At 46.1% G+C, this 16733-nt stretch overlaps 1 protein-coding gene across 1 annotated transcript; it reads left to right on the top strand.

Annotated features, from left to right (window-relative positions):
- The first annotated feature begins 202 nt into the window (after positions 1-202).
- Positions 203-4375, top strand: LOC131325746 (polyol transporter 5-like). Its single transcript, XM_058358168.1, has 4 exons — positions 203-438; positions 900-1262; positions 2005-2454; positions 3437-4375. Exons 1-4 carry the CDS (start codon positions 291-293, stop codon positions 4078-4080), a joined length of 1605 nt encoding a protein of 534 aa, XP_058214151.1. The 5' UTR covers positions 203-290; the 3' UTR covers positions 4081-4375.
- Positions 4376-16733: the final 12358 nt, after the last annotated feature.

The raw sequence follows: 16733 nt of genomic DNA, 5'->3' as shown, positions 1-16733 counted from the left end.
AATGGTCAACACTTAAAACACTTTGAGCCATTTTTTTATTTTTTATTTTTAATCATCCCATTAATAAAAAAAATAAAAAAAATAACATTACATACATACTAGAGCCGCCCTTGCAACATTATGAGCTGGCCTTTTGCTTTATCTTTCTTACGTAAGCCTCCTCCTATTTTTAATCACTGTATGGCTAGTAGTATATCGATCGATCATCGCCGAAGGAATATCAGTCATCTCCTCATGGTAGTATCTCTCTCTCTCTCTCTCTCTCTCTCTCTCTCTCTCTCTCCTAAATCATGATGGATGCCAAGAAGCCAGAGAACTATCAATTTTCAGACGAACGACCCATTGAGGCATTTGATAGCCCTCGAAAACCAAAACGAAACAAGTATGCTTTTGCTTGTGCCATGTTAGCCTCCATGACTTCCATCTTACTGGGTTACGGTAAGCTCCATCTTCTAAACACTCTCCAAATCCAATTGAACTCTTAACCTCCTTTCCTTTATAAAACAAATCAAATCAAGCCGTAAGTCCGAATCAATAATTCGTATTTTTCATTAAACTCTGTCGTGAACATCATGTTCTGTAATATCCAATAAGTCTAGATCTTTGTGCACTATTGCTTCTTGACCTTCTTTCTCCTAGTAGCTAATCGCACCTCTAATGCCATTGGCCTAAAGCCTCTCAGCAAGAATATGGACTTCTTTGAAACACTTAAATTTGTAAATATCATTTGTTTGTGGAAGGAGTAATTTTTTTTTTCCAGGCCGGTTTTTTGTTTCAGTTAATTAAACGTGATTTATTTGACTAAAATAAAACTTTTAGCTCCAGAGATCGTGTTTTTGTTTTTGTTTTTGTTTTTTTTCTGATGCTTACAAAAACATTAACACGAATATGAAATGCAGATGTTGGGGTGATGAGTGGGGCCGGACCCTTCATCCAAGACGATCTCAAAATCTCCGACGTCCAGCTGGAAATCGTCATGGGAATCATCGAGCTCTATTCCCTCCTCGGTGCCGCCGCAGCTGGCCGGACCTCCGATTGGGTGGGCCGCCGGTACACAATCGTGATCGCGGCCGCACTCTTCTTTGCCGGAGCCCTTTTCTCTGCCGTGGCCACCAACTACGCCATCCTAATGGTGGGCCGATTTATCGCCGGGCTCGGCGTCGGGTTTGCCCTCCTTATCGCCCCGGTCTACACCACCGAGCTCGCCCCTGCCTCCTCCCGTGGATTTCTCACCTCTTTCCCAGAAGTCTTCATCAACGCTGGTACGTACCTTACTTGTGGGACCTACATGTCACGTGAGAGGAAAAAGCATATTCCCGAAGTATTAAATAATTACTCACAATACTTATTTTGCATGGGGATCAAACTTCCATTCTATGAGGCCATAATATCGATTCAAATGATTCATCCCGCACCTCATGGCAAAAGTACACATCTGTAAAAACTCACACAAATTAGATATCAACATTCATGTGAATAAAATTAGGTCAAATTTTAGAATTTAAGAGTTTGTTTTCTCCTAAGACCCATAAATTTATAAGTATTAACAGGAGCACAAATATGTAAAATTTACCCATACCTTTATAATTTCTGAAAAATACATTTTTTTTTGTTAATAAAATTACATATTGGTCATTATCTACGTATTTTCATCTCATAATGAACAGATTGGGGTGTGCTTGTAAAAAAAAAATGTGTGAAAAAATAGCACTCTAAAATAATATACCACATAAAAGAATTTGGGGTAATCTTATCGGAACAATATGATAAATTTTGTGGGTTAATTAAAATTCATAAGAATGCTATGGTTCGGTCCTGCTGCTGAGGTCTCATGTTCAAAATATCTCAGATACTATCAACTCATTTTAGGCTAGTCTGTATAGAATTTTGCTTTGGCTTTATAATTATGTCACCGCACATGTAGGCGGTGGAATTGGTCCTCGGAATTAATCGAAGTGTAGCTAACGGTTTCGTTTATAACATTTATTATTTTTTTTGGTTTAGGTGTTTGTCTGGGATTTATATCAAACTATGCATTCGAGAATCTTCCACAAAACCTAGGATGGCGGGTCATGGTCGGACTCGGAGTGGTTCCCCCAATCTTCTTGGGCCTAGGGGTCCTCACCATGCCCGAGTCACCTCGGTGGCTCGTTTTACAGGGTCGGCTCGGCGAGGCAAAGCGGATTCTCGACAAGACTTCAGACTCGAAAGAGGAGGCTCAGCTCCGTCTCAACGAAATCAAGGAAGCCGCGGGGATCCCCGAGGAGTGCAACGACGACGTCGTTCAAGTGTCGAAGCGGAGTCACGGCGAAGACGTTTGGAAGGAGTTCTTTATCCGCCCCACGCCCACCGTCCTACATATTCTCATTTGCGGAGTTGGAATTCACTTCTTCCAGCAAGCTTCTGGCATAGATGCCGTCGTTTTGTACAGCCCTAAAATATTTGGAAAAGCAGGTATATTTTAAGACCAGTCTCCTCCCTATAAGAGCGTCCACACTCAACAAAGTGTGGACCTCCTCTTTTTTGATTGAATTTTGATGATGCGAGTCGTTCAATGTAATCAGAACATGATTTTAAGGATTCCCGCTAGAAATCAGCAAAAAAAGATCGGAAAGGGCTCCATCCGAGCAATTTTCATTGAACGATTTAAAAAAACATACTCGGATGGAGCCCTTCCCGGTCACTTTTTTTTGCCGATTTCTCGCGGGTACTCTTAGAATCACGTTATGAACACATTTAGCGGCTTGAATCATCGAAATTCGATTGAGAAATGAGACGTCTGCACTTTAACATAGTGCGAACACCCTTAGGGGAAGATTTGTGATTTTAAGACCACTCATAGGCACACAAATTTAAAACACAATTCTGTCTGATCTGCGGTTTCCATATTTGAAAGCCTAGTATATGCAGGCGTGACGGCTAATAAATTACGGGCAATAATTTTCACACTCTTTTTTTATAAATGCACCACATTTTTTGTTATTTAGTGCGATTTTCACTAAAAGTCAAAAAGTACGTGGATTGTATTTATCAAAAAAAGAGGGAGTCAAAAATTATTTCCCTAGATTAATGACGTTGATAAATTTCTTATATTTGGAGAAATGACTCATATGAGTTGGAGAGACTTACCTCGAGTTTTGATTTGATGCTTTGAACCGTATATTTAATGTGCCCTATTGTTAAAATTATTATTTATAATAAGAGGAAAACTTATTTACGAAGGAGCCGTGAATAAGTTCCTTCGTGAATAATTTTTTCGGCGCTCAATTTCAATCATCCACATTAGTAATATTAACATAACGTTAATAGATTTCTTTTAATCCGGATCGTCCAAAACACTTTTAGACGGCTAAGAATGTGCAGAGCCGTAAATAAGTTATCTTATATCAATTATAATTAAGGTCATGCATAATCATTTCACTCAACTTTTCCTCAGGTATAACAAGCAATTCCCACAAGCTACTCGCCACCGTGGCCGTAGGATTTTGCAAGACCGTATTCGTTCTCGTGGCCACATTTTTACTGGATCGGGTCGGGCGCCGACCGTTACTTTTAAGCAGCGTTGGGGGAATGATCGTGTCCCTCGGGACTCTAGGCACGTGCTTGACGATCATTGACCGATCGCAGAAGAAAGTGATGTGGGCTGTTGCTCTGGCTATTGTATCGATGCTATCTTTCGTCTCGACATTCGAGATCGGGATGGGGCCCATCGCGTGGGTCTATAGCTCGGAGATCTTCCCGTTGAGGCTGCGGGCGCAGGGGACGGCTATGGGAACGGCTATGAACCGTTTGATGAGTGGGGTCATATCGATGACTTTTCTCTCCCTCACCAAGGCGATCACGACGGGCGGGGCCTTCTTCCTTTTCATGGGAGTGGCAATCGCAAGCTGGATTTTCTTTTACACGCTGTACCCAGAAACGCAAGGGAAAACCCTCGAGGAGATGCAGGTCTTATTTGGTACCTTCTTTAAGTGGAGGTCGACAATGAGGGAATTGGAGAACAATAAGGTTGTTAGTAAAGAAGATAGCAACAGTGATTCTGATGGCCACATTGAGTTGGGGACTACTACTATCGGTTGATGAGTCGGGTCAATGTTGGATATTACTTTCGTGACTGAGCTTCAAAAATTCGTTCACGCCAATTGCCTCTCCCTTTCTATGTACTAGTGGTGCCGGCAAGTGTGTTGCACGTGGTTGTCCGGTTTGCCTAGCTGTTAGGTATCGTGATTTTTTCTTTTTCTTGAGCGGGTCTTCGTTATAGCGTTGCTTTATGATTCTGGTTGATCTTGCAGTACAACATTGGTTACCCGCAGGAAGCCAAGAAAATGTATTATACATAAGTCCATTTTCGTGAACGATCTACTCAAGTTCGTAAGGGAACAATGAGTTGGAAACCCTCCTATCGGTTACGATTGTGGGCACCGTAAAATTAACAATCAAGAAGAGCATAACACAAGAGATCTGTGAGGAATTCCAGTCTCAGGACGGAAAAAAAAATACTATTATTTGGTGTAAGTGAAGTGGAGTGCAATTGACCTAACTTACATACCCCCATGTACAATTAAAAAGTTTGATACCCGTACGCCCCATCCTCCTCCCCAAATCCTTTAGTATAGTGTAGATTAAGATTAACGAAGAATAATTAATGGCAAAAAAAGAAGGTATTGTTTAATAATTTTCAAACAACGTTCCACCACTCATTGAATTCCAAGTGTCAATTTATTTCTTCAAATCACTAACTAGGTAATGAATCCCGCAATATTAACCTATGACTTATGAGTTGGTAGATATATCCAATGTAATATTTCGTCCTCATTGATAATTTTTTCTAATCCTATAAACTCAAAGCGCGTTCGTGCGAAGAGTGCGTGCGCCCCGTTTGATAACAGTGATAGATGGATGGATGGGAGGATTCGTAAGGAGATGAGATTAGGATTGTGATTGGTAATGAGAATGGATTGATAATGAGTATGTTTGTTTGAGATGGGATTAGATGATGAGATTATTAATATCATGTTTGTTTGAGATGAGATTAAATAATGGGATTGGATTGATAGAAGAAATTGATAATGAAAAAGAATTGGTAATGAGAAGTGTAGCAGGCCGAGCAAATGGCTCGAGCAGCTTCCGAACGTGATCCAGTATTCCTTTCAACTCCAAGACGTCTTTCTTCGGACGTTCGGAACAACAACCGTAGCCGAGGGTCCCTGTAGCCGAGGGTCCCGCCAATTACCACTTCCTTTAATTCTCCATTCCCTGCACCTGCTCGGGGTGGAAGATACGTTCGTTTGGTTAGCTGCCAAAGGTCCCACAACATGCTCGGTGCCGAGCATGGCTTGGCCGACTAATCCAGCTCATCCGCATCAGAACAGTAACCATGGCAATGATGATGGTCGTGACATCATCCAAACGGTTATGAGGATAATGATGGTGGCACGTGAAGGTGCCAGCTCATCATGAAAACGGTTGTAAAACCCTAAACGTGATGCAACAGTGACATCAGCCGACGCGTGTTAAGCGTTGGTGCAATCTTAGAGACCAAGCTAAGGGTTCCCTATAAATATCCCATTATGCCTACTTGGAAGAGGTATGCTCAAACAAAACCCTAGCTCTCAATTCCTAACTCTTCCGGGCAAGCAAACTGACTCTTGCACCGGAGGGCCATCCCGGAGAACCTCCGGCGTGGTCTCTTAGTCGTGCTTCGTTTTGCAGGACTGAGCAAGGAGCCAAGAGCTAATTTCGAACCAACATAGTGAAAGTACGAACAATCCAGAACGGAGCCCCACAATTTGGTGAACCCGACGTGAAATTGTTTCTTAGATCCACGGTGGCTCCTCCACCTCGACCATCTCTTTCGAACCTAAAAAACTTCACCCCTCCAGATCTCCACCAGTCTCCTCCAACCAAAAATGGGCGGAGCACCCCCACCTCTTCTTTTTCAACCCCTCAGTTCCTCTTTGCATATCACCTCTGAAACCGGTATCAACGCTGCCTCCCCATCTCACCTTCCTGGATTTACTCCACCAGGCGTGAGGTCTTCCATCCAACGTCCAGTGGGCTTGAGAGTGAAGACGCTCTAGCATACGTACAATTGCTAGAACAGCAACAAGAACAGACCAACGCTGACGTAGCCATTCTAAGAATAGAGATCGAAAAGATTAAGGCCAAAGAATTTCCTATGGCATCCCACTCTGGATCTCAGGGACGGCGCCGGAGAGGAAATCTGCCACCCCCTCCTCCTTTGGGAGTTGATGCACTGCCAAAAAGAATCTCAGTCCACGACCGCCTGGACCCACCATTGACAGACCATCGAACTGGGGATAGCGCTCGCCTTAGGCAGCAGCTCTCCCCAGTTCATAAACGTCTCGGCAATGGTGCGGGACTTAAAGGAAGAGAAGGGCGACGAGAGGGGAGCCCGCATACTGTTTTCTCAAGTTCATCGGCTGGAGACGAATACTCCCAGGGCTCCCAGAGCTACGATACCGTAGAATTTCAAGACAATGATCAGGCTCTCGTCCCATACAAATCCGAACGGCGTAGAAGCCGAACGCCTCGAAGAAACAGGAAGAGTCCCCAGAGCCAGCATATGAAACAAGATGAAGTCCCTCGGGAAAAGGCCTACGAAGGACGAGCAACAAACTCGGGAAGCGCTTGGAAGTTTCGCCGTGAAAAAAGCGTAAGCGTGGTCGTTCGGCAAGATGATCGTCCTAGCCGACGAAGGGTCTATCATACTGAAAATCTTCCAGAAAAGGACTACAGAAGGGTCCCCATAGAGAAGAGAGAGAGGGGATCTCAACGACAGCAAGACGAGGAAGAAGGAAAACAAAAGGAACAAGAATAACGAGCATCGAAGAAATCTCGGAACGCTCGGGAAGGTCTTCCCCCTCGGCCAACCCATGAGTACCAATTGAAAAAGCTGACAGAATCACCCTTCTCGGCAAAGATCCAAGCCACGTTGCCAAAGCTAGGTCTCCACCTCCTAAAGTTCCAGAAGTTTGACTCCAGCACTACCGAGGCATACACCCATCTCATCAGTTACAGAAGCATCATCTCATGCGTCACCGACGACAACGCCATCATGTGCAAAGCATTTCCCTCCAGTCTTGGGCGCCTCGGCTTGATTTGGTTCAACCAATTAGAGGCTGGATCGATCCACAGTTTCAAAGAGCTTGAAAGAGCTTTTAACTATCGGTTCATTACTAGCAACAAGCAAGCCAAGGAAGAAGATGCCTTGGCACAGATGAGGAAGAGGCCCGGCGAAACGCTTCGGAAATATGCCGAATGTTACTGGCAATTGTTTAACGAAATACCCGGTGTTGATCAATACTGGGCGGCAAGGAACTTCAAGAATGGGTTGGAAACAGGAAGCAAGATCTTGGATGAGCTAGCAATAAGGGCACCTCATGGAATGAACGAGCTAATGAGGACGGTTGAACAGTTCTGTTCCTACGAAGAGTTCCTCGCCGAGCGAGAACTCCAAGGAGGACAAAACTCAATCGTGCCTCAAAGCCTTCATATCCCCATGCCCCAAATCGCACCACCAAAGCCTGTGGTCGCTGTCCAGCCGAAGAAGCAGGTCAACACAGTCAAGGTGGCAGACAAAAAGGGTCCAAAAGCTCATGACTACATAGCTGAAACCACCGTTTTCAAAGAGTCAATTTATTTCCTCCTCCGTACGATAGAGAGGGAACCTTTCTTTGTTTGGCCGAACCCTCCCAAATTGAACACAGCAGAAGGCAATAACAACAGTCGGAAGAGATGCTCGTACCATAATGAGCTCGGACATTACACCATGGCTTGCGCTCCCTATAAAGCACTTTTGGAAAATCTAGCGGCACAAGGACTTCTTGATGATCATATTGACTGGACAAAAACGCCAAGGAGACAGCCGAACGCTGGTGGACAAAACCTTATTCCACGTCCAGTCGGAGTAATCAACGTTATTCATGGGTTAACAACAAAGGAGGCAGCAAAACAGCTTCGTCAAGAGCTTATCAAAGCTGAGAAAGTTACCCAAATTTTTTCCATCAATCGTGCTCCTAAAAGAGCCAACTTGCTTGAGCATCCCTGGTCAATCACTTTCACCGAACAAGATCTACAACGTGTCCAAACGCCCCATAGCGACGCTCTGGTGGTCACAATCCAAATCTCAACTCACTCTGTCAAAAGGGTGCTTATTGATCAAGGAAGCTCGGCAGAAGTAATGTACTTGTCTCTCTTCAAGGAGCTCAAAATTCCAAAATCGTGCCTTCTCCCTGCTGAAGTCCCTTTGATCGGATTCAGTGGCACTCCCGTTTGGCCTCTTGGACGGATTACCCTCCCTGTTGTTACGGGCTCGGTTGCCTCTAATCTCGAATTCGTCGTTGTGGACGCGCCGAGCCCATACAACGCGATCCTTGGCCGAAATTGGCTCCATTCAATAAAAGCCGTCGCCTCAACCTACCACCAGGTGGTCAGGTACATCGGCGCAAATGGCAGACAAGAATATCTGTTCGGAGACCAGTTACAAGCCAGACAGTGTTACGTCTCGGCCATCGGAAAGTCATCAAGCTCCAAACGAGTACATTGGGTTGAAGTCCCTGACAAACCAGTCCTCGAAGACGTCGGATCTCTTCCTGAAGAGAAATCAATTGAGGATCTTATCAAATTCCCACTTAACGAGGATGCATCACGATATTTCATGCTCGGCGCTGGTTTGTCCCAAGCCGAGAGTGAAGAAACCTTGCAGTTCCTCAAGAGCAACATTGAAGTTTTTGCATGGACGCCGTATGATATGCCAGGCATTGACCCAAAGCTCATCCAGCACTCCCTCAAAGTTTCAAAATCAGCAAAGCCTGTGGTTCAGAAGCCTCGGCAGTCGGCCACTATTCATGACGATGCAGTAAATGAAGAAGTGGGCAAACTCCTCGAGGCTGGCGTCATCAAAGAAGTGCAATACCCCACTTGGCTCGCGAACCCTGTGGTGGTGAAGAAGAAGAATGGAAAATGGTGAGTCTGCGTGGACTACACCAACTTGAATGATGCTTATCCTAAAGATTGTCTACCACTTCCAAAGATTGATCAATTGGTAGATGCAACAGCGGGTCATGCTCGACTGAGTTTCTTGGATGCTTATCGAGGTTACCACCAGATAGCCATGGATCCCGACGATATGGAAAAGACGGCATTCATCACACTAAAAGGCCTCTTCTGCTACCTGGTTATGCCGTTCGGCCTTAAGAATGCGGGGGCCACATTTCAAAGAATGGTATACCTGTTGTTCGGAATTCTCATCGGCGAAATCATGGAAGCTTATATTGACGATATGGTCGTCAAAAGTCTGAAAGCCGAGAACCACCTCTCTCATCTTGCCGAGGTCTTTGCAATCTTGAAGAAGCACAAGCTACGGCTTAATGCCGACAAATGCGCCTTCGGAGTTAGCTCAGGGAAGTTCCTGGCTACCTGGTTACTCGGCGCGGTATCGAGGCGGATCCGAACCAGATCTTAGCTATTCAGCAATTAAAACCACCATCTACTCCTCGGGAAATTCAGAAGCTAACAGGGATGGCAGCGGCTCTCAACAGGTTTATTAGCCGCTCGTCAGATAAATGCCATGTCTTCTTCCAAACTCTTAAGAAGCAAAGCCGACGAAGTTTCAAATGGACAGAAGATTGCGATGCAGCCCTCACCGAGCTGAAATCCTATCTTTGTTCGGCACCTCTTCTTGTCAAACCAGTAGCTTTTGAAACTCTTCATCTCTATTTAGCTGTCTCTCCACATGCCGTGAGCTTGGCACTTGTCCGACGGGAAGGCCTTGAGGACCAACCAATCTACTTTTCTAGCCGAACCTTACTCCCAGCACAGACTAGATATCTGCCACTGGAGAAGCTTCTTCTAGCATTGGTTACAGCAGCTCGGAAACTGCTTCCTTATTTTCAAGAGCACCCCATCATAGTTCTCACGGAGTTTCCACTTAAAAATCTCTTGAGGAAGGCTGATCTATCAAGCAGAGTATCTCAATGGGCGGTCGAATTAGCAAATTTTGATATCCACTTCGAGCCTCGAACTGCAATCAAGGCCCAAGTATTGGCAGACTTCATTGCTGAATTCACCCCAGGACGCCCGGACGATGAAACATTGGTCAAGCCTAATTATGGGATGCTAGAACAACAAGAGGCTCGGAAAGCTTGGAACTTATTCAGCGGAGACGTTTGGAAGTTGCACGTTGATGGGGCATCAAACAGCAACGGCGTGGGTGCAGGGGTTGTCCTTGTAAACCCTTGTGCCATCCTTCATGAAAGTGCTATCATAATCAACTTCTAAGCCACAAACAACGAAGCCGAATATGAAGCTCTGCTTGCTGGTCTCCGAGCCGCGGCAAGTTTACAAGTTGAAGACCTACAAGTTTTCTGCGACTCTCAGCTGATCGTCAATCAAGTAACAGGTGATTATGAAGCTCGGGACCCAAGAATGATTAAGTATCAAGCTACCACTCTAGAGCTAATCCGAGGGTTCAAAGGATTCCAAATCGAACAGATCAACAGAGAGAACAACGCTCATGCCGACGCTCTGGCAAGTTTGGCCTCGGCAAGCAGAGCATCTGAATACCAACACATCAGCCTCGGCAAGATCCACCAGCCAAGCTTCGAAGTCTCGGAAGAAGTATTCAACATTTCCCTCGGCCCAAGTTGGATGGATGAAATCGTCTCGTTCCTCAAAGACGATACGCTACCCTCGGACAAAAAGGAGGCCCACCGTGTATGCAGTAAAGCAGCGTACTATTGGATCTCTGAGCACGGCCAACTCTACAGAAAAAGCTTCACAGGGCCATATCTAAGAGTGGTTCATCCAACCGAGGTCCCAATTATTTTAACCGAACTTCACTCTGGAAGCTGCGGTTGTCACTCTGGCGGGCGCTCCCTCTGCCAAAAAGCTCTCAGTCAAGGATACTTTTGAAAAGGAATGAAGAAGGATTGTGAAGAAGTGGTCAAAAAGTGCAAGCCTTGCCAACTTTTTTCCCCTATACCAAGGCAGCCCGCTCAATCTCTCAAACCCATCACTAGTCCTTGGCCCTTTGCCCAATGGGGCTTGGATATAGTTGGTAAACTTCCAACTGCCCCTAGGGGCTTCAAGTTTTTGATCACCGCAACGGATTACTTTTCAAAATGGGTGGAAGCCGAGCCATTAGTCACAACAACTGAAGCAGACGTTCGGCGATTCGTTTGGAGGAACATCGTCACGAGGTTCGGCGTGCCTTATGCAATCGTTTCGGATAACGGCTCCTAATTCGTGGGCAAAGAGTTAACTGGACTCTGTGCTGAGTTCGGAATTAGATTCTTCAATTCAACCCCATCCTACCCCCAAGGCAACGGCCAGGCCGAAGCCACGAACAAGACTGTCTGCGCTGGTATCAAACGTCGGCTAGACTCAAAACGAGGAAAATGGGCCGAAGAACTGCCTCTGGTCCTTTGGGCCTATCGCTCCACTCCAAGACGTTCCACTGGCCAAACTCCCTTTGCAATGGCCTTCGGCATGGAGGCTGTCATCCCACTCGAATCAAGGTTCCCAACCCTGCGCATTGAAACTTTTGATTCAGAAACCAACAATGATGCAGTGGCAACCGAGCTTATTTTAGCCGAAGAAAAACGAGACGATGCCCAGCTCAAGTTAGCCAACTATCAGCAGGAAGTCGCTCGGGGCTACAATCGAAGCGTAAGGCTTAAGAATTTCAAAACCGACGACTGGGTCTGGCGGAAGGTTGTCCGAGCCATCCAGAAGACAAAATTCAAACTGAATTGGGAAGGACCCTACAGGGTGATTAAAGAGGTCGGCAATGGCTCGTATAAGTTGGAAGACAAAGAAGGAATGGAAATAGAGAACCCCTGGAACGCTCTGAACCTCAGGAAGGCCTACCTTTGAAGTCTCTCATCGGTCTCAATCTATCACAGCAGCCCTCAAGTCTATTGCTTGTCTCTTTCAAAAATACTGTACTTGTTTTGACCATCTTTTATTTAATGGAAAGTCTATCCTACTTCTGAAGCATCAATGTTCTCTACATTTGATTACAATGTACAAACTTCGATCGCTATAAGCTCGGTATTCTGACAATTACAGCTACGTTCGGATTTCTTTACTACAAACACGTTATGGCTCGGACAATTTGATTTCCAGCCACGACTCAATCAATCATATTGGTTCGGCTATGTTCATAATTTGACTTGAACAAATTGCCACTTCAAATATTTACTTAACATATTACATTGGTACAATGCTGGCATTTTGAGCCAAGCCTTATACCAGCGTAGGGGCTGTTACAAGTAAATCATAAACAACTCGAACAACTTGAAGTCCAAACACAAAACAATAGATAAACCTGAAAGTTTGTCCTCAGCACGGCTATGTTCATAATTTGACTTGAACTAAATGGCCACACCAAACAATTACCCCACCTATTACCTTGGCATAAGACTGGCATTTTGAGCCGAGCCTTACACCAAAGTAGGGGTTATCATGAGTAATTACCAAAACCTTGAAAACAAACCAAGGTTGCTTGACCTTCGGCGGCCAAAATCAGAAAATATTTCTAAGGCATAGAGAAATATTCAGTACAGAAACAAAGTTGAGAATTTCTTCTAAGTCATTTAAACATAAACTTGAAATTCAGAAACTCCTACCAAGAGGGCTCGGCTTGGTAAAACGTTCGATGCCGACCCCCCTTAAACCTATTACATCTGGTATGGCAAAATTCCAAACGTTCGGTGCCATCCAGTCCAAAAAACAAATTTCAAAATACTCAGAAACAAAATAAAACTTAAGGAAAATCCTAAATTGGGGTATCTTCGGCAACTTTGTCTTGTGCCTTGGGATGGCTGTCACCTTCACCAGCCTTCTCCAGTTGATCGGCCAAAGGCGCGTCGGTCATCTCTTCATCTTCATCCTCGGGAGGCAAGGGTTGGCATTCCTCTTCAGTATAAGGAAGGTCAAGATCAGGCACGGTGGGCTCGGGCAGCTGCTTAAGGAAGCCAGACTCGGGCTGATTGCCATTACACCAGCCATCGCGTCGGCACTGGCAGCATATCCAAGCCTGAAGAAGTCAGGTAACCGAGCTTCAAGCTCGTCGTTGACCATCTTATGAGCAACCTAGGTGTACTCTAGGGCGGCTCTTTGGATCCCGGCCTCATAACCACGGGCGTCGGCAGCCGTAATCTTCTCTTTCTCCTCCCCCTTCAGCTTTTTCACTTCGGCCTCAGCAGTCTCGGCAGCGACTCTAATTTCAGCAAGCTCCTTCTTCAACCTCTCCATCTCGACCTCCTCGTCCTTGACCTGCTGCTCCGAGATCCTAAACTTGGTTCGCCAGGAATCTCGGTCAGACCTATACCTCTCTTGTTCGGCAGAGACTTTGGAAGCTTTGTCATACGCCTTCAGCGCAGCTTGCCCAGCCTAATCAAAAGAGCAAAATCAAAAAAGAGAGGAAATAAATAGGAAAAAGATAGAGAAAAGAGAGAAGGGAACAAACCTGAACAAGATGAGAACACATCTCACCAAGTCCTGGAAGAAGGTCGGTTGGAACCTGATCATAATCCCTCGGCAGAGCCAGCCCCCTCAGAAGTGTGATAGCAAGGTTCAGCTCTTCTTTGACCGAGTCGTTTTGAAGCAGAACCCTGCCATCAGGCATCGTGTATGAAGGGCTGAACTGGCGACGGACGGCGGCCTCGGTTGCTGGATCAGTAAGATCAATGTGTGGTTCAACAAGATTCCCCTAATCCTTTGATAGAGGGGCTGGGACAGTGTCAAGAGGCACAGACTGAGAAGTGGTCGGCAGAACAACGTCCTCTGACGTTTTCTGCCTCTTCTCCTTCTGACCCTGCTGCTCAGAAGAGCTTCGGCTTCGGCCAAGATTAGCCGACTTTGTTGGGATCACTGGCCTTGGAATGTTCCTTCTTGACATATCTTCAAAAGAGGGCTGGAGAAGTTCGGCAGAATCGAACGGAGTAAGCCACTCCTCTGCTGTGAATCCAATCCTCAGTAATTTCACTCCCCCCTATTGCCTCTTCTTTCGGATTCCGACGGCGTTGGAGTTTCCTTTCTTCTTTTGTACAGCCTCGGCAGCTGGAGCACTGGATGTCTTTTTCTTGCTCTGAGCGACCGCTTTCCCTTTCTCCTTCCTCCTCAGCACACCTTTGTAGGAGGGTCGGTAATCAAGAAGGGTCGGAGCGTGACGGCAAACCTAGGCAAGCAGCGTCTCGGTCGCCTTCTCCCGAGAGTTGGTGTTAAGTCCCTTGGAAATAGGGCCGAGCTCTGCAAAAACAACAACAATTCAAGAAATACCCTAAGCAGAAAAGAAGACAAAAGTAGAACTTAATAAATGACTTAAGCACGTTCGGTCTGATCACCTCTCGTATCAGCTACTTTCGAAATGGTGAATCGACGGAGACCGTCGCCGAACTCGAAGTTTCCGTGCATTTCGAGGTAAAAATCAGCCCATTTGTCGGTATCCGAAAGTCCGTCTATTAGAGGCTCCTTTTTAGGACGCGTCGACAAATACCGACGGCCAGATTTCCCATGTCTGGACATGGTGTATGTGAAAAAGAGGTCCGTCGGCGTGAAGTCCAAATCTTGACTCTCGATCAAGGCAATTACCGACATACTGATTCGGTAACTGTTGATCGCGAGTTGATGGGGTGCTAAACTGAATTTCCAAAGAATTTCCCTAAGGAAGGGGTGAATTGGGAACCGAAGCCCGGCCTCGCAAATGGCCATTAGGGGCACGGTTATATGCTCGGGACGGTGATCCCTATGGTCTTTTATGTCAGTGCTCTTGACTCTGTGAATCAGAACATCCTCGGGAATATTGTATTTCGTTCGGAATGCTGCGTACTCCCCAGGGCTGCCACTGAAATAGTGAGCGTAGGGACATAGCAAGCCCTTCTCAAAAAGGTCGGCGTCGCCCGGAGCCGATGTCGAAGCTTCGGCTCCTGACATAAGCCTTGACTTGGCTTCTTGCCCCACCTGTGGCTCGGTTTCAGACTGGGTTTCCGGAGAGAAACTTATCTCGGGCTCCGTGAGGAAGTCGTCGGCAGCATACTCGTAATCTCGTTCGGCGTTAGAGTCGTCGAATACGGGAGAAGTCACCGACATCCTTGTTGAAGATGATACTATTGCTCGGCTACTCCTCAACCTACGCAGCTCGAGAAGTTCGCTGATGAATTGACGATCGGATTCGGTCTCCGAGCAATCCGAGTCTGAAGACACGTCGATGACCTCGTGAGCCAGACCTAGGAAAAGAACAAAGGGGTATTAAGCTATTGAAATCTGCGTTGGCAAAAGAAAATCGTTTGGAAGTTCGGTTCGTCTTATCGGCTCACGAGTCATATGCTAACCTATAATGGGCTCGGTACTTCTTTAAAGACTCCCTACGTTCGGAAAACAAGAGAATTGGGGATCGTTCGGTTATTTATCCCCATCAAAAGAAATCGTTCGGCAAGCCCCAGACATCCTATGGGGGCTCGGAAGAACAAGTTGAGTTCAGAGATGAACATCATCATTCTTCCCAATACTCTACTGTTCATACCCCCCCCCCCCCCCCCAAAAAAAAAAAAAACCCAGAAAATGAGCATGAAAAGCAAGAGAAAGAGTAAAACGACAGGAATCGATGACGTACCTGAAGATCTCTGTTGGAATGTGGCTTGAAGTTGAAGATCTGGATTTAAGTTGTGTTCTGGAACGGAATTGTAGAGAGAGAAGCTCCAAGCGCTAGAGAGAGGAAGTGCAGAAGAACTTTCTCTCTCCTCCTTCACCGGTATTTATAAGCGGAGCGGGCCTTTTCGAATTTCCCGCCCATCATTTCACCGCCGAACCCCTCGCTAACCACTACGTGACACGTGGCGACTGAAGTCCTTGCCCATGCCAGCCGTCTCCTCGTCTGCCAAGACGTCCTTTCAACTGACACACCCGTTCAAATTCTCGACAACTGTCACTTTATGTGAGGCTCGGATTAATCTGTCGAAGGTTCAAGCTCGGCCAAATCTTAAATCAACCCATACCAATTAAAGAGCTTCGGCATGGGTTGAGGGGCTATTGTAACAGGCCGAGCAAATGGCTCGAGCAGCTTCCGAACGTAATCCAGTATTCCTTTCAACTCCAAGACGTCTTTCTTCGGACGTTCGGAACAGCAACCGTAGCCGAGGGTCCCTGTAGCCGAGGGTCCCGCCAATTACCACTTCCTTTAATTCTCCATTCCCTGCACCTGCTCGGGGTGGAAGATACGTTCGTTTGGTTAGCTGCCAAAGGTCCCACAACATGCTCGGTGCCGAGCATGGCTTGGCCGACAATCCAGCTCATCCGCATCAGAACAGTAACCATGGCAATGATGATGGTCGTGACATCATCCAAACGGTTACGAGGATAATGATGGTGGCACGTGAAGGTGCCAGCTCATCATGAAAACGGTTGTAAAACCCTAAACGTGATGCAACAGTGACATCAGCCGACGCGTGTTGAGCGTTGGTGCAATCTTGGAGACCAAGCTAAGGGTTCCTTATAAATATCCCATTATGCCTACTTGGAAAAGGTATGCTCAAACAAAACCCTAGCTCTCAATTCCTAACTCTTCCGGGCAAGCAAACTGACTCTTGCACCGGAGGGCCATCCCGGAGAACCTCCGGCATGGTCTCTTAGTCGTGTTTCGTTTTGCAGGACTGAGCAAGGAGCCAGGAGCTAATTTCGAACCAACATAGTGAAAGTACGAACCATCC

This window comes from Rhododendron vialii, chromosome 5a (genome assembly GCF_030253575.1).
Source record: "Rhododendron vialii isolate Sample 1 chromosome 5a, ASM3025357v1".
Classification (NCBI taxonomy): domain Eukaryota; kingdom Viridiplantae; phylum Streptophyta; class Magnoliopsida; order Ericales; family Ericaceae; genus Rhododendron; species Rhododendron vialii.
The sequence above is the reverse complement of the archived record's forward strand: the minus strand, read 5'-3'. Positions and strand labels throughout refer to the sequence as shown.